An 18,838-nucleotide genomic window follows, 5' to 3' on the forward strand; every position below is an offset into this window, starting at 1 on the left:
TCTTCTGGTTTCTTGCTCTCCCCCATCCTCTGTGTAAATTTCCCAAATCCTGTGGATTTGGTCCTTGCTGTGCTCTCTGGGTCCCTCCTACCAATCCACTCCTGAGAGAGCTTCCTAAGTCCTCCTGCACCATGTCCAGCCCTGGCCTCCCACCCAGTGTCCCGGCCCCTTCTCTCCTCCTGTGCAACCCAGCACTCACTCATGGGCAACAGTGCTGCTATCCTTCCGGAAAACCCTTTCACAGCTCCCACTGTCTGTTAGTGAAGAGTTGGATCTTCAGGGTGGTACTCAAGGCCTCTGTGACCGACTTCCACCCACCTTGGAAGCTTCGCCACTTTCCCACACACATCTCCCAAAGGCTCCAAAGTCGGCTTCTCCTTGTCCTGCAGAATACACCTGTGCCCTTTCCCATCCCTGCCTCTGGTCGCCATGCCCACTCTGCCTGGGACACCTCCTCCCGCCCCCTGTGCAGAAGCTCCCAGGGTGGGAGTCCATCTTTCCCTTCTCCTCCCTCGCTCTCCCTCGCTCTCATGCTGGTGACATTCCGTGTACAGCACTTCTGTGACATTTCTCATATGACATCTCGTGCTGCAGCCGTTTCTGACTGCATCACCTCCCTCGGTCCAGGCTTTGCGTCTCCTGTGTTGGGAGCATGGTGCTGGCCATGGGGGTGGGAATCATGAAAACTGAATATGCAAGCAATGCACTTCCTGGGCCACGTAACTGTGCTGAGTGTGGCAGAGCCTGGAGCCAAACGGAGCTGGGAATCAATGAGGAGTGAAGGGAAAGCAGTTGCTTTTTTCTACAGCTCCAATTTCCACGGAATCCAAAGAGGAGGAGCAGGCCAGGGCCTCACGGGCCACAGCACCTATTCCCAAAGAGTTGTCCGTTTCCACCAGAGACTGCATGTGCACCAGTCATGAACGCTGAAACTCATTAGGAATCATTATCAATGTGTTTCCCGTTTCTCTAACTACCTGCTTTAATGCAGCTGGAACCTGTGGGGTGATTTCTGCATCGCGATGTCGTCCTCGTGAACCATTTCTCAACAGTCCACATGTCACTGACTGCCTGAGTGAGACGGTGGCTCCCACCCCTGGCAGAGTCAGTAGCAGCTGCCCACCTTGGCTCCCTGTAACCTTAGATCCTGATCCCATCTGCTTCTCCACTTCTGGGACCCCCGCTGGGAGGCAGCCTCCGCCCCCAGGATGGCTGAGGGAGGAGAAGGCCTGGAGCCGGAACAGGGCAGCTGAGTTGCCCCCTGAGGAAACTCAGGGGGGCTGGTCGTCTCCTCTTTTGATTAAAGCAGCCTGGGGAAGTCCGGTCACTTCCTGAGCTCAGGAGCAGTCCAGTCCCACCAGGGAGGGGGCAGTGGGCAGACAACAGGACCAGGACCACGGAGTTCTCTCCAGGCACAGAAACAGGGGCTGCTGGGAGAAGCTGGGATGAGCGGAGACAGCAGTGGACATGGGCAGGAGGCGGGGGCTGTGCTGGACTGCTTTGCCTAGAAGGAAGGACACTGGACAGACAGACCCCAGCTGCAGAGCCATGGAGGCAGGGGTGCCGCTGGGCCTCTGCAGGGCACTTCCGCAGTGCTCCGTCCCTCCGGGCTCCGCATTCTCCCTGGCTCTCCCTGGCAGCTTCTGACTCCGCCCTTTCACCTCACAAAGAAAGATCCTGCGTTGGGGCCCAGAGAGGGCAGATGCCCTCAGGGCTCAAGAACCAAGTTCTCAGAGGAGAAAAAGTCACATCAGAGGAACAAGTGTGTGAGAAGTGAGAAGTGCTCATGATCAGCCAGCACTGTTTTCCGTGGGGAAGTCGATTTTATTTAAGATGGGAGGGAGGTCTGCTTCTGGCATGACATGAATTTGCGTGTCACCTCTTCCAAGAAATGGTCTGGACATGTATTTACCAGGTGACTCCGTGGACGTGGCCGCAGTCAGCGGCTAATGCGTCTCTGTGCTGCCCTCACTTGGCCTGGGATCCAGGCCCAGCCAGTGGCTGTCACATCCCAAGGCTCCTGGGTGCCCACAACGTACCCGCCACCTCCAGCCGAAGGGCCTACACGAGGGATTTGTTACTGGATCGGCAACACTGACCCGTCTCATGACACGGACTCCCTAGGGAGACCCTGCTTGGAGCATTTGGTGGAAATTCTGACTCGTGTCCTCAAGGAATTCACCATCTAAGTGCAGAGAAAATACACATTCACACAGACCTGTTAGAGCAGAGCAAACAAACAAGGGCGTGTGTCTTCCAGCTTCTTCTCAAACAAAGTGATGGATATATTATACTTTAAGGACATTACGTTGGGGGTTGTTTTTCAGGTTTCTTTGTTTTGTTTGTTTTCAGTCCCTGAAGGGAGTATCATTTTTGTGGATGGGGTTCCTTTGACTATGGTTAAAATGACACATCCAGCCTCCTTTCTGTGTTAGTGTGACGGGTTCATCAGCTCCTGTCCTGCGTTTCCGTGTCAGGGTGAAGGGTTCATCAGCTCCTGTCCTGCACTGATCGCGTTGGGGGACAGGGGAAAGTGCAAAGGTGGTCAGAGGTTGGGCAGGAAGCCCAGGCCACAGCCAGCACTGCTCCCACTCCCAGGGGACCTGGGACTCAGAGGTGGAGAAAACTGCCCTGGTAGTAAGTGTGACCTCAAAACTCTGCTCCTACGGTGCCTCAGGAGCATTTCAGCAACCTTAAGGATAACAGAGGCACTTTGAGCGCCGTCTCAGGCTGCCATGGAGTAGGTGGGAATCCCTCAGGCGGGCGGTCGCCTGTGACGGCCTGGGGCACACAGAAGCCTTGCTTCCCAGCTCTCAAAACACAGTGTTTCCGAGGTTTCCTAACCCAGGGAAACCGCTGTTGTGAGACCCTGAAAAGACCGAGAAGGAGGGAGACGGGGACCGTGGGCCGCACTGCCCTGACGCTGTCTGTGTCCCCAGGACTGGACGCTCGGCAAGCACAGGTCGTGGCCCTGTCGTCGGGGACCAAGTGCATCAGCGGTGAGCACCTCAGTGACCAGGGGCTGGTGGTGAATGACTGTCACGCGGAGGTGGTGGCCCGGCGGGCGTTCCTGCACTTCCTCTACACGCAACTGGAGCTGCACCTGAGGTGAGCGGCTGGGGACGGGCTCCAGGGCAGACGGACGCCGCGGCTAGGGGCTGCCAGGGAGCAGAGGGGGCCCCGTGACTGGCTCAGAACTCGCTTCCCTCTATCCTGGCACAGGGTGAGCCAGGAAGCGTCCCTTGTTATTCAGACTAGAGACATCCCTGGCGCACCTCTAGAGCCACCATGCGGGCTGGGAGGATGCTAAAATTCCAGGCTTCCTCCTTACTCCATGTTTCCCTCCAGAAAACACCTTTGCAGCCCTCATCCTCCTGGGCAAGGCCACCCTCTCCTGGCCTCGGTTCCCCACGCCCCCCACATTCCTGCACTGCCCCCTTTTCCGCCGTTGCCCTCAGAGGACATGAGTGCAGTGCCAAAGGAGTGGTTTGGAGATGCGCTGTCTTCTTGCCTCCTGTGCCAAGTCCATGTGAAGAGGCTGCTGAGACCCTGAGAACTGTGCCCCAGTATTGGGTTCCCGGGGTTCTGTGGCCTGCTCTGGCCGTTGGGCAGAGGTGGCTGTCATGGGGCAGCCTCCTGTCCCTGAGACACCTTAGACGGGCATGAACCCACGTGGTTTGCAGCATGTGGCCTCTCCAACACACCCGCAGCCCGGGCCGTTCAGTCCCGAGGGCTTGCTGTCGGCTCCTTGCCCGAAACGCTCCCTCCTGTGTCTCCTGTCTATTCTTTCACATCCCCTGAAGCCATCTGCATTCCTCAAATCCACGAGTAATGGGACCTCGGGGGGCTTTGGCGAGGGTCATCTCCACGCCCATTAGCTGTGCAAAAGTCACACAAAAGCAGAAAGGCCCATGTGTAGCCAAGCAGATGCCACTGAAAACAACACCTTAACACACTCAGCTCAGCTCATTCTTTTTTTTTTTTTTTTTGAGACGGAGTCTTGCTCTATCGCCCAAGCTGGAGTGCAGTGGCACGATCTCGGCTCACTGCAACCTCTGCTTCCCAGGTTGAAGCAATTCTCCCACCTCAACCTCCTGAGTAGCTAAGACTACAGGCATTCACCACCACGCCCAGCTAATTTTTGTATTTTTAGTAGAGACGGGGTTTCATCACGTTGGCCAGACTGCTCTCGAACTCCTGACCTCAAGCGATCCACCCGTCTCGGCCTCCCAAAGTGCTGGGATTACAGGCATGAGCCACTGCACTCGGCCCACACTCAGCTCATCCTTATCAGAGCCTCTGAGCAGGGAGCCACAGGCTGAACCCATCCCTCAGTTCCCTGAGGCCTGTGAGTGCGGCAGGAGTTGGATATGGGAGAACAGAGAAATCTCTCAGAATGTAGGGAAGGATTTCTCCTAAATGCCCACCTGCTCAACTGGGACTATCTCCAAGATCCCTCGCTTGTGTTTGTGTCAGAGAAGGTAACTGGGCCAATATTTACCAGGAGCTGGTTACATGCCTGGTGCTGTGCCACCAGCTGGGGGTCCTCAGACAGGTGCACCTGATGCCTGCCCTGCATAGGGAACCGGCACAGGGGAGCGGGGTCCAGGGCAGCCACGTGGCTGACAGGCCCTGCTCCGGGGTCCAGGCTTGGGACACATTTGCCAAGGGTCCCGGGGAAGGCGGCTGGGGCAGTGGGGGGCGGTGGCTGTGGGCTGAGTGCGGGCACAGAGGCAGGAAGGCTGCTGGATGCCGCAAGGGCTTCCTGTGGAGAAAATGTCTGTTCTGTTGCCTGTGTGATCTCAGGGCCCTGCAGAACACAATCCATCACCCATGGGGCAGAATGTGTGAAAACAGCAAGACCGGCAGAAAGTAGATGGCCAGCAAGCAGGGAATAAACTCCAGGAAGCAGGGAATAAACTCCAGGAAGCAGGGAATAAACTCCAGGAAGCAGGGAATAAACACCAGGAAGCAGGAGAATAAACTCCAGGAAGCAGGGAATAAACACCAGGAAGCAGGGAATAAACACCGGGAGGCAGGGAATAAACACCGGGAAGCAGGGAATAAACCACCAGGAAGCAGGGAATAAACACCAGGAAGCAGGGAATAAACACCAGGAAGCAGGACAATAAACACTGGGAGGCAGAGAATAAACACCAGGACACAGGGAATAAACACCAGGACGCAGGGAATAAACACCGGGATGCAGGAAATAAACACCAGGAGGCAGAGAATAAACACAAGGACACAGGGGAATAAACACCAGGAAGCAGGAGAATAAACACTGGGACACAGGGAATAAACACGGAAGAAGGAAATGCAGGCGCATTTGCTCAGCGCCCGCTCAGGTGGGCCGAGGTGGGGCTGTGCAGCTCGAACTTCACAGCTGGTGGGGGTTTTGCAACAGGCCGAATCATTCACCATCAGAGAGAGGCTGGGACCTCCCCCGCCCCACCTGGGTCATGGCTGGATGCAGAAGGAAAGCTGTTTCCCCACGGCTCTCCACTTCCACCTGTGCTGGTGACCGAGCCCAGGCCTTCCTACAGCTCCTTTCCTCCTTTTAATCACACACAAGCTGCCCACTTAGGCTGCATCAAACCTGCAGTCCGCTGTGAGGTAGGGCCATGAGCAGCACTGGCAAATCCACAGAGTCACAGCTGTGTAGACGGATAGATGTGGGTTAACAGCAAGGGGGAAAAATGGCCTGGTAAAAGATTCTGGTGGGGCCAGGCGCAGTGGCTCACACCTGTAATCCCAGCACTTTGGGAGGCTGAGGTGGGCGGATCACCTGAGGCCAGGAGTTCAAGACAAACCTGGCCAACATGGTGAAACCCCGTATCTACTAAAAATACAAAAATGAACTAGGCGTGGTGGCGCATGCCTGTAATCCCAGTTACTCGGGAGGCTGAGTATCAATACTCAAGGCAGAAGAATTGCTGGAATTCAGTGGGTGGAGGTTGCAGTGAGCCGAGATCGCCCACTGCACTCCAGCCTGGGCGACAGAACAAGACTCCCTCTCAAAAAAAAAAGAAAGGAAAAAGATAAAGAAAAACTTGGGGAACAACTCTCTACAAAACAGGACTCAAGCGTTCACCTGGCTGGAACGTTTCTGGTTTGGTTTGTGATAAATGACCCCAAACCTCTTTGTGACCCTAGCAAGCGGCGCGAGGACTCGGAGCGATCAGTATTTGTGCGGTTAAAAGAAGGCGGCTACCGGCTGCGGGAAAACATCCTCTTCCATCTCTACGTGAGCACCTCCCCCTGCGGAGACGCAAGACTCCACTCACCCTACGAGATCACCACCGACCGTAAGAGACGATGCTTTTACCTTCTGTGGGCCCGCAGCCCCCAGCTGCCTCTATGTGGGACTCTGTCCTGGGCGGTGTGTGGGGCCCTCGGGTACTGGAAGAGGATCGCGTCTGCAATTAGTGGGATAATCATGCCTCCAAAATCTTAGTCTGAAATGCTCAGGTGATTGGCAGAAGAGTAGTCTGAGGCCTAAAATTAGCGACCTAATTGCCGTAGTTCTCTGCTTTGTTTTAGTAACTCAGACAATCCCTGTGTCCTGGGTTGGGAAAATGGGATGAAGGGAAGGCCAGTGAGAGCTAGGCAGGCTGGGAGCAAATTCCGACTGGCTCTGCTTGCCTTCGCTCACAGCGTTGGGGAGAAAAAAGCTCAGCTTTTGCAACCAAGCCAAGGATGAGTGATTCCCTGCAAAGGGGTCTCCCCAGGTGAACTATAAAGTTCCATTGCAAACCCGCCCTGTGAGCATTTATCGGTGGAGATGGGACAGAACACACCCACGCGGTCCCCGCCTCTCTGTCCTCTCCATCAGCAAAGGGCAGTGATGCTGTGAGTGCCAGGGTCGGAGGGCCAGGCATGGAGCAGGGTGGGGCTCTCCCTTGATGCCACCCTTGACAAGAGCATCTCCATGATAAAAGAAAAGGTGCTGCAGGGAAACTCCTCTCTTTCATTTTAATGATGAAATCCTACTGCTTAGTGCTATCTGCATATGTCACACACATATATGTATATACCACATACACCACATGCATACCGCATATACCACACACACATCACATATGCCACACATGTATACCACACACATACCCCACACACCACATACACTACATGCATACCATATACACCACACACACCACATATACCACACATGCATACCACATATACCGCACACCACATACATACTACACAATACACACACATTCACTACATGCATACCACATACACCACACACACACCACATATACCACACACACCATACACCACACACCACATACCACATACACTACATGCATACCACACACACCACACACCATACCACATATACCACATGCATATCACATACACCACACACAAACCACATACAGCACACACACACCACATATACCACACACACACCACACACCACATACATGCCACACACCACATACCACAAACACTACATGCATATCACATACACTACACGCATACCACATATGCCACACATGCATACCACATACACTGCACACACACACCACATATACCACACACATGCCACAAGCACCACACACATGCCACAAACACCACACACATACCACACACACCACACACAGACCACATACACCACACACATCACATATACCACACACAGCACATACACCACACACAGCACACACACCACACATGCATGCCACATATACCACATGCATATCACATACACCACACACACATTCACATGCTCCCACACCCTTTCCAGAAGCAGTCCCAGGCAGATCTTTCAATGCAGGCAATGCATGTGGTGTGTGTGTGGTGTGTGTGGTGTGTGGTATGTGGTGTGTGTGTGGTGTGTGTGATGTATGTGATATGTGTATGATGAGGGGTCCAGTCCTGATAAGGGAGGAAATCTCTGGTAGACATACATGGACAGCACACCGCTATTAAGGCTTGACTTTGGCCTGACTCTCCTCCGGTGGAAGGCTATATAGTGTTTTAATTACCAAGGTAAGGAAAATTAAGCATTTTCATAGAGCCCTGCTGTGTTCCAGGCTTTGTCATGCAGCCTCCACCAAAGACAAGAAGGTGTGGGGAAAATGGTGTCTTTAATCCCACATGAGCTTAGCCTGATTCTCCGGTCTTCAGATGGGATGCTGGCCCAAAGACATTCCTCCTCCTTTCTGCAGATTTCCCTCCAGCCCCACTGCTTTCCCTCTGCGATGGCTGGATAGGGTTCTCTGTAAGGGGATCTAGGGTGGCATTTCCACACTCTTTGGAAATTAAATGGGAGAATCCCATCAAACTGGGAATGAAGAAAAGGAAGCCTATTCAACATCAGGGACTTTTAAGGAACTTCCTGCAGGAGGAAGAGAGAGGCGGGGCGGCCTGAGCACCTGAGCAGTGAACACAGCCACAGAGGGGAGGGGTCCCAGTGTGGCCCCACGAGATCACACGGGGCACCCCTGCTACCAGGCCGACTCAGGAACAGAGAGACAGAAAAACCACCAGGCGTGGCTTCTTATTTTCACTGGACATATTCAGCAAGCCAGAGCTACATGATACCAGCTCACCCGATAAAACTGTGAAATCTGGTGCATTGCACAGCTACTGGGAATTCTGAAATCTAGTGCATTGGACAGCTACTGGAAATTATCTTTCCATTCTTCTTGAAAGGGTTGCCATCATAAAGACCCAGTTAGGAACCCTCAGACTCGAGAGGAAAAGTGCCGCCAAATGCTTGGGGTTGGCGCTAATTTGTCCAGCCTCTTCCTTGGCTAATGTGCCCCTGGTGGGAGTTGGGAGAGGGCTGAGTGAGAACAGCAGGAGCCTTGTCCACGCCTGAGACCCCGTCGTCTCCCCAGGGGACAGTTCTAGTCCATTGGGCCTCCCACGTCTCTGTACATCGATCACCAACTGCAGCCTCTCCAGCCAGCCCTCACTTCTAACTGCGGTGTCTCTGTGGTTTAGAAAAACAAATACATTCTCCGAGGTGCCCTGGGGTTCACTTCCAGACACAGATGTCTTTTATTTCATGGTGCTTTTAAGAAGTGGCAGGTGCTGGTAGGAGAAAAAATAAAGCATTTTTCTCACATTTTTGCAGCAGATATGCCAGGCAAAATGGAGAAACTTCCTGTGCCGTGCTCTCCATTGGGCTGGTACCGCTCCTCCGCTCTCCTATCTGGAGAGTGTGGAGAAGGCAGGCACTTGGCGAACTCTCCGGTAACAGGGACTCGTCTGCCAAAGTCACTCAGTCAAGGCAGGAGAACCCAAGTTCCTGCCATTGTCTGCTTGGAAGGAGCCTTCAGAGAGCTGGCTCTGCCACCTTCGAACCTCCCGAGGAAGGCAGAGACCTTCAAGTACAACTCCTGCCATTTCCCCTGCAGAGACGCTTTCAGCTCCTTTACAGTAAGGGGCAGGGGTCTCCAGGTTGTAACTCAGGCACTGTGTTTCTTTGTTACCCTTTAAAGAGGGCTGGAGCATGGATAAGGGGAGCAAGTGGCCTGGATTTTGCTGTGAGGGGCTCCTCCAGGGCTAGCCAAGGGCAGTGTCGATAGTGACAAGCCCCCAAAGGAAACGCTGGCGGCAGGCGCTGGACACCTCCAGTCTGCACTGTTCCCAGAGGTCTGCAGCTGGCACTGCCTCCCTCCCATGGATTAACCCTGCAGAAACCCAGCTGCACTGCCCCTCCAATTCAGAGGCCCACACTCCCAAAAGAAGCCCAGGGAATGAAAGAAGCCCTAAGGGCCATGATGTTCTTCTCACAAATGCAGAGGCCGCAGAGTGCAGAGAGCTCAGTTCCCTCCACTGAGACCTTTGCTGGGGGCCAGAGGAGCCCATCTGAAACTGAAGGATGCTCTGGACTGAGGTCTCAGTCGTCTCGAGTGCTCTCTGCCCCTGGCGCCTTCTGGACCTGCCCTGTCTCCTCTCACCAGCACCGTGCTTGGTCCTGGTCTCTTTAGCTCATCCCTTCCTCAATCTCCCATTTGGCCTGCATCGAGCTATTGTGCGTCTCCACAGGGGCCACGCCTGCTAAGCTCTCTCTCAACTGTACCAGACTTCTCCTCTTTCTCACACATACACACACACACACACACACACACACATAAGCACATGTGCACACACATACATAAGTACATGTGCACATGCACACACATAAGCACATGTGCACACACAGACACACATACATAAGCACAAGTGTGCACACATAATCATGTGTGCACAAACACATGCATAAGCACATGTGCACACATGAACACACATGCATAAGCACATATGTGCACACATGCACATGTGCACACAAACACATAAGCACATGTGCACACAAACACGTGTACGTAACCACATGTGTGCACACACAAACACATGTACTTAAGCACATCTGCACATACACAGATACATAAGCACACGTGTGCACACACAAATACATAAGCACACATGCACAAAACAAACACACATACACAAGCATATGTGCACACACAAGCACACGACAGGTGTCTGATGCATCGGATCTATCAATATAACCACGATGTGATTAAGTCAAAGAGAAGTTTGGTGCCCAAGATTGTTCCCCCTTCGTTTAAAAATGAAGGAACACAGAGTAGAGCATAAGAAAAACTTTCTGTAGATAGGTTTAAATAATCATTACAGTAAGTGTCATGTAACCAAAGGCCCAGGAGAGAAGCGAGTCTGACTTGGGGTTTCCAGGAGCACACTTCTGACTCTCCGGTGTCTGCTGAGCAGCTGCCTCCCAGCGACAACCTGCTCCGACAGCTCAGCAGGACCAGGAGTTCCCCGAGCCCCAACCACCTGAGGCCCAGGCTCAGGGGCTCCAAGTCCTAGACACAACACCAGGGCCCTGGAGTTGCCATCAAACCCCACTTTCCTGGGATGCATGTGGCTCGAGAAATTCTAGATGTCCCCATTTTATTTTTCTCCTCAAAAACATTTGTCTAGAGAGATCATAAATTCCCCATTCCTGGGGGCCTTAGACATGGTATCAATGCCTGCTGGTCTCAGGTATTGTGGGAGCTGTGTCTTCTGCCAGCTTTGGAAGGCATTCAAGTTTGTTGTTTCCAGCCCTGGCTTATTTTTCAGGGTTCTGGGCCAGTGTTTACCAGTGCAGCTCGCCCCATGCACTCTGGCTGAGTTTCTGATGCATTCGGGGCCGAGAGGCATCCAAGACTCTAGTTTTCTGAGCACAGGTTGGGTTTTGAGCCACCGCGTTTGAACTCCTTAAATCACCTCCTCAGACTGGGAACATTTGTTTCCTTGCTGGCTTCGTAGAAAGGGCTTGGAGGCGTAGACGGCCTGGTAGCCTGTCTGTCTGCAGAGGCCAGGCAGAGCTTATGGCCTGACTCCCCGCTATGTGGTGTCACTGGCAGGAAGGAAAAGTGTTTGTGGTGTCGCATGCAATCGAGGGGAAAGGTGCTTTCGCGACAGAGACCACGGACTCAGTCTTCAATGTCATGCGACCCAGGGTTACTCCATTCATCTCAGGTGACTCAAAACTGCCATATCTGTGGCTTTCCCTGGACCTAGAAGGGCCAGGTCAGTTAAGGTGGGGACAAATGCCTAAAAGACATTTATTCCCACAGCCAGGAGAACATGCTGTGTGTGTCTATGTTAGAGTCAGGGTTCTGATGACTGTTCTCAGCGCAGACTCACAGAGGGCGACAGGTCACTTAGTGGCTCTGGGAGGCCTGGGATAGAACTCAGACCTGAAAGAGCACAGATGGAACAGAAGATGAGGATCTCAGTACTTCACTGTGGATGAGCACCTCCTCTCCTCCCAACTCACCAATGACCTGCCTGCAAATTCTTCTTTCTTGGCCTGGTTTTTAAATAACCTGGTAAACTCAGTTCTTACAGCCATTTCTCGAGAACTTAGCAGCTTAAATTCTCCAGTCTGTGTCCAGAAAATGCCAAGAAAAATAGATTATGTCATATTTTTACTTACAAGTTCATGCTAGTATGTTTGTTCTAAGCCAATTCCATTCAACGATTAGAAAGGTAGTTCAAGAGATTTAACCAAAATCCCATAGGAAGTCAGGGAATATAAAATACAGTTCCTTAAATTCCTGTCTTCAGATTTTCCCATTGAGTGACAGAAATATGCAAAATATGATAATATCCGTGCATTGTAGGATAATGAATTTTAATGGCCTTATAATCCAGCATCATCACTATCATCATCATCATCAATCAAATAAGGCAAAGTGCACCCGCATGGCCACACGGTAACTACTGTGGATATTATTATTATTACAATGAATACCGGGTTGCTTCACAGGTACTTTCCGGGATATGCCTTTTGAAGACAGTTTGAAAATCTAAAATGTATTTGGTGTTTAAAAATATTTTCTTCTTTCCTCGTGCCTGTGGTTTGTTTCATTTTTGGTGCTCTCTCTCCCCCTTGTGACTGCAGCAACCATGCATCACATTTTAGATAAATCTTTAGCTCCCCAGAGGACAAGCCTCTTGTTGTTTGTCTCCAACTCCTTTTGATTCTCCTCTAAAAGTAAAATATTCACTGGAACCGTTTTCTAAAGCACATCCTCATTTAGAAATGAGGATCTAAAAACTATCCTTATTTACCTTGATACTGACCTCAAAAGATAAGCATTTTATCTAGGGTTTTATATAGGTTAATAAACACCGTAATGAAGAGTCTGGTGACTTGGACTGTCAGAATTGGACCAGAATGTTTGAATGTATTTGGGAGCATCTATGTAGACACAGCAGTCAGGAGTTTGAGGTTCTACACTTTCACTGTCTCAGGCACACTCTAAATCCACTACAGATCATTTAGGGCCAGCTCCCTGCAATTGCTGGTTGGATTGGCATTTTGTTCAGCCTTAAGTGGCATCTTCAACTCCTTCCCACCTCTCACAATTAGCCAAGAAAGAGCCAGAGGAAATGGGCTCTGCAGGATCACCGACATTCAGGCCACCCTGGGGCTGCTCAAACTCATCAGGGAGCCTGTGGAGAAGGCAGCCCAAGACTGAACACCTCCAAAAATAAACACTCAGGAGCATCTCATGCACCTGGCTCTTGAGGCAAAATTAGCCTAACCTGAAAGCTTTGGGTTAACTCCTAGGAACTAGTTGTTAATTAAAGCTGGGCCTCCCTGTTGTCATGGCATTAACAAGCTATCAAGTCTACTTCATGGAAAGTTAGTTGTGCAGTAGCAACTGGTAAGAATTTAGAAAAGTCTTACAATATAATAGGCAACTTTCAAGATCTCGAAAAAGACCACAATAGTTGAAACATTGGGAGAATATAAGAATAATATAATTAACAGAAATTGAGGGATAGCAACAAACACATTCCCTGAGAAAATATTCCCTAAATGGAAGAGTAAAGTCCCTAATATTGTGGTAATGTTGTGGAAACTGTTAAGTGTGATGGCTCCTCCATGCTTTCAATGTTGCCTTCCACAGAAAGTTGATGTTCATAAAGAACCAAGTGTTTTGAGTCATACGAACTATTTTATGTTCAATTTATCATCATCACCACCATCATCTCCATCACCATCACCACCATCACCACCACCATCATCACCACCATCACCCTCATCATCACCATCATCACCATCATCACCATCACCATCATCATCACCACCACCACCACCATCACCCTCATCGTCACCACCATCATCACCGTCACCCTCATTACCATCATCAACATCATCATCGCCATCATCTTCACCCTCATCATCATCACCTTCATTATCATCACCATCTCCATCTCCATCACCATCATCACCACAATCACCATCATCACCACCACCATCACCATCATCACCACCACCATTACCATCACCATCATCATCACCATTGTCATCATTATCTTCACCATCATCATCACCATCACCATCATCGCCATCATATCACCATCTCCACACCACCATCATCACCATCATCTTCACCATCACCATCACCTCCATTATCACCATCACTATCACCACCATCATTATCATCACCATCACCTTTAAAGCTGCAAAGAAGAGATTTGTGCTTTATCTGGGGAAGGGCTGGGCATTTATTTGCTGTGCCTGCCCAGGCTCAATACCTCTCCTTGGCTCTTTTTTCCATGAATGACTCAAAGACGGGTCCAAATTTTATCTCATCAAGTATCTAGTTGGTTACAAAGTGACAAGCCATCTGAAGCCTCTCAAAAGGTCTTTTCTCCAAAGAATGCAGCGATCTTTCTTCCCAAGGCATAGCCTTAGGTACTATGAATGTATAGTGAAATAATGTCAGCTCTTAGAGACAATTAGAAAAGACACTGGAAATTACTTGGGATCTGTAGGAGAAAGTTCCTATATAAATGCAAGCATTAGTTACCGTTCAGCACTGTATTAGTTCATTCTCACATTGCTCTAGAGAAACACCTGAGACTGGGTAATTTATAAAGAAAAGAGGTTTAATTGGCTCAAGGTTCCGCAGGCTGTACAGGAAGCATGGCTTCTACTTGGCTTCTGGGGAGGCCTCAGGAAGCTCACAATCATGGTGAAAGGTGACATGGCCAGAGTAGGAGCGAGAGAGAGCTAGAGGGGAGATGCCACACACTTTTAAATGACCAGATCTCATGAGAACCATTCACTGCCACGAGGACAGCACCAAGGGGACGGTACTAAACCGGGCATGAGAAATCCGCCCCATTTTCCAATCGTCTCCCACCAAGTTCTGCCTCCGACACTGGGGATTACATGTCAATATGGATTTCGGTGGGAACACAGATCCCAGCCATATCAAGCACTGTCACTGGGGGAAAGTGAGGGGGAAATTCCATTTCCACAGCTTCTGAAACTTCAATAGGAACTTTCTAAAGAAAGCATTTAATATTCACTTATGTCATCATATGTATATAAATGATAGAATCACTATACTATTTTATATCTAATTCAAAGGCAAAGCAGTGGGCCATTTCCATATTACAATACAATCCAGATTTAACATACAAAATTTTGGCTGGGCGCAGTGGCTCGGGCCTGTAATCGCAGCACTTTGGGAGGCTGAGGCAGGCAGATCACGAGGTCAGCAGTTCGAGATCAGCGTGGCCAGCATGGCGAAACCCCATCTCTACTGAAAATACAAAAATTAGCCAGGCGTGGTGGTGCCTGCCTGTAGTCCCAGCTACTCAGGAGGCTGAGGTGGGAGAATCTCTTGAACCTGGGAGGTGGAGGTTGCAGTGAGCCGAGATTGCGCCACTATACTCCAGCCTGGGTAACAGAGTGAGACTCTATCTCAAACAAAACAAAACAAAAACATACAAAATTTTTTCAAAGAAAGAAAAATATAAATTTAAGCTTCCTCTTACTCGTGCTAGTTCTCCAAGTAATTATGGAGAATGTGGTGGGGGGGGTGGTGGGTGTCAAGGGGACCCTGGAAAGGAGAACACAGAACACCTGAGGGACCCACGGAGACCCACCAGAGGCTCCGTCACTTCTGGGCCTCATGGAACTCCTACCCACGGAGACCCTTGGTAATTAGGGAACGCAGTGAGAGCGGAGGTGCCCAGGCGACCCCAGCACCTTCACAGGAGCCACCTCGCCGACTCCTCCCAGCCTGGGCAGCAAGCACTGCTATTACCCCCGTCGTTAGAGGAAGTAACTGGGTCACAGTGACTTTGAGACGCTTTCCCAGGTTACACAGCCAGCTTACCAGGGAGCCAGGATTGACACCTGGACCAGGACAAGAGCTGAGTCCCACTCACCGCCTATTTCTGCACAGCCCTCCAGCTAAGCATAAATATTTACATTTTTAATGGCTGAAAAGTGAGAAAAATGATATTTCATGACACCTGAAAACGACACGTCCAACGGCGTGTTCAAGTCTGCGAAGGAAAATGAAGTACTGGGGACGCAGTGGCCCCTCACTGGCCTGAGCACGGTCCAGGCCGTGGCTGCGTTTACGCAGCAGAGGCAGGTGTTGATGAAAAGAGAGTCTGGCTCATGAAGCCTGGGTTTTTACTCCCTGACCCTTGACTGGGAAGTTAGCACAGCCCAGGCAGGATGGTGTGGCTCTGGAGCCCACCCCAACACATCGCTAACCTCTGACGCCCCTTCCTCGTGCCAAATGTCCGGCCATGGCGAGGGGCCCTTTGACCTCTGTTGCAGTCCCTCCTCCTCTCCCACCTCCCAAAACCAAGGCGGCTTCCCTCTTCTCACCCCTCCCCGTCCTCTTGTCTCCTAGTGCACAGCAGCAAACACCTCGTCAGGAAGTTCCGCGGGCACCTGCGCACCAAGATCGAGTCCGGGGAAGGGACAGTCCCCGTGCGTGGCCCCAGCGCAGTGCAGACCTGGGACGGCGTCCTGCTGGGGGAGCAGCTGGTCACCATGTCCTGCACGGACAAGATTGCCAGGTGAGGCCCACGGCTTCCTCTTGTGGACGTTGGCTGCGCCCAGTGGGGAGCACCAAGCCCCAGGCTCCCTGCGTACCACTTCTGGTGAGGTCACAGATGTTGGGCACATGAGGTCAGGGCCCTGCGCCTGAGTCGTGGAACTCCACAGCCATTCTGCGTGTTCAGTCCCACACCCTGAGGCCAAGGCGCCCCGAGTCCCCGAGTGAGCAAGACCCGGCCACCCCAGACTGCTGCTGCATGGGGCAAACACAGCCTGGCCTGAGGCTGCCACCCCGTCGGGGGGGCCATAGGCTAATGAGAAGCCAGGGCCTCCCCTGCCTGCTGCGCTTTCCACCACAACCTGACAAAATCATCCAGGGACAGCCACAGGCCTTGAGGTCAGCTGCTGGAACACCTCTCCCCCACCACCCTGAGGCATTGTCTGCTTGGAATGAGTTTTCAAAGCCTCCGCGTGGAGGTCTCGGGATGAGGTGCCTCAGCTGAGCTCTGTGCAGAGGAGCAGGAAGGTGTAGAATGGGCACCCGCCTCCCTCCCGACACCTCCAGTCGCTGCCACGCCCCGAGCTCCTCCCCAAACCTTGGTCTGACGCGTTGAGACCTCCCCCTACCTCGGCCTGATGCCTCGAGACCCCCTTGACCTTGGTCTGAGGCCCTGAGGCCTCCCCCACATTGGTCTGAGGCCCCGAGAGTGCCATCCCCACTGCAGGACATTTCTGTAACGTTGGTTTGGAAAATAAGGGTCACAGGTGTGGGGATAGCATGAGTTTCCCTCAAGAGCCATGAACTCCCCGCAAGCCTGATTTAAAAAAAACAACAACAACAACTAATAACAACGTGGTCACAGGAAGTCTGGGTTGAGTGACCCCGAATGCCCTTGGACACTCTGGTTGTCCTGTTCCTCCATCATCTGCAGCTGGAGTGAAAACAGCGCACTTGGCGCAAATGTGGTCTCCGGGCACCACCCCCAACTCCCAACAAGGCTGTGGCCCTGAGACCCTCTGTAAGGACGTTTTGTGGTGGAGCCAGGCAGGAGATGCAAAGGCTGGTCCCCAGGATGTGCGGGAAGGAGGCTGAGTGGGGAGGGGCAGGAAGCCCAAGGCCGGAGGAGGACCCGGCGCATCACCCCCGAGGCTTGCATGGAGGCTCTTGTGCCCACGGGGTCCTGGGCTCTCGACTGCCACAGCAGGACATGGGGAGAGAAGGGAGAGGGTGGGCCCAGCCAGCCCCCATAAAATCCTCATCAAAATGCAGCCACCCCGGGGTTCCCCAACAGACAGACGCCCCATCGGGGTGGGCTGTGTCTCCAGTGCCTGCACGGGACGGGCACTTGCCATGTGCCCAACAGATAGTACGATGACTATTTACCCATCCTAACCCTGAGCGCTGGGCCCTGGCCCATCCACAAAACCCAAGGGGCTGGAGGTCAGTGGGGTGACATCAGGGGACACAGAGCCCAGGAGGGAAGGGGAGACTCCCGCCGCACCTGCCCCCACCTCACCTGCCCCAGCCCCTACAGTCCCCTACAGCTCTGCTCCCCAGGATCCACACAGACTGGTTTCTGGGGTCCAGGCAGATGAAACCCCAGTCCTGACAGCAGTAGTTCCACCTTCTCATGGAAATGGTAGGAGAACTGGGGAAAATGGTGCCCTTTCCTTCCCAGCTCTGGGCACTCCCGGCTGGGGAGCTGCAGGGTCGGCCTAATGACAGCAGACCAAAGCCGGCCATGGTTTCTGCATCAAAGGGAAGAGCCCATTGTCAACAAATAGCTCATTTTTCAGAAGAAAATGTATTCCTCCTTTGTAATGTTTTCATCTATTCATGACGGGGAAAAAGCAGTAATTTTCACCTCAACTGAAATTCTCTTGGTGCCCTAAGATAGCATTGGGTTTCTAAATTTACTCTCTGGTGCCCCAGAAAAATGAAGTAAATTAGCATCTACAGAATTGAAACCTGGCTGTCCCTGGGATCTTCAACATCCATAGACGGTGGGCTAAACACAGGTGCAAACCCACGCGACGCTGGACACAGGTACAAACCCACATGATGCCGGGAGGTCTGGTCACAAGTGCAAATCCACATGATGCCAGCAGGTCCGGGCACAGGTGCAAACCCACGCGATGCTGGACACAGGTGCAAACCCACGCGACGCTGGACACAGGTGCAAACCCACGCGATGCTGGACACAGGTGCAAACCCACGCGATGCTGGACACCGGTGCAAACCCACACGACGCTGGCAGGTCCAGGCACAGGTGCAAACCCCCGCAACGCCGGCAGGTCCAGGCACAAGTTCAAACCCACGTGACGCCGGCAGGTCTGGGTACAGGTGCAAACACACGACGTTGGGTCCAGGCACAGGTGCAAACCCACGCGACGCTGGACACAGGTACAAACCCACGCGACGCTGGACACAGGTGCAAACCCACGCGACGCTGACACAGGTGCAAACCCACGCGACGCTGGACACAGGTGCAAACCCAC

At 52.2% G+C, this 18,838-nt stretch overlaps 1 protein-coding gene across 1 annotated transcript in view; it reads left to right on the top strand.

Annotated features, from left to right (window-relative positions):
* ADARB2 (adenosine deaminase RNA specific B2 (inactive)) overlaps positions 1–18,838 on the top strand; it is a 496,470-nt gene that overhangs the window by 447,266 nt on the left and 30,366 nt on the right. Inside the window, exons 5-7 of the mRNA XM_023192468.1 lie at positions 2,940–3,108; positions 6,157–6,308; positions 16,191–16,359. Of these exons, the coding sequence (XP_023048236.1) occupies positions 2,940–3,108; positions 6,157–6,308; positions 16,191–16,359 (490 nt within the window). The remainder of the gene's footprint in view (positions 1–2,939; positions 3,109–6,156; positions 6,309–16,190; positions 16,360–18,838) is intronic.

Source organism: Piliocolobus tephrosceles, chromosome 9 (genome assembly GCF_002776525.5).
Source record: "Piliocolobus tephrosceles isolate RC106 chromosome 9, ASM277652v3, whole genome shotgun sequence".
Classification (NCBI taxonomy): Eukaryota; Metazoa; Chordata; class Mammalia; order Primates; family Cercopithecidae; genus Piliocolobus; species Piliocolobus tephrosceles.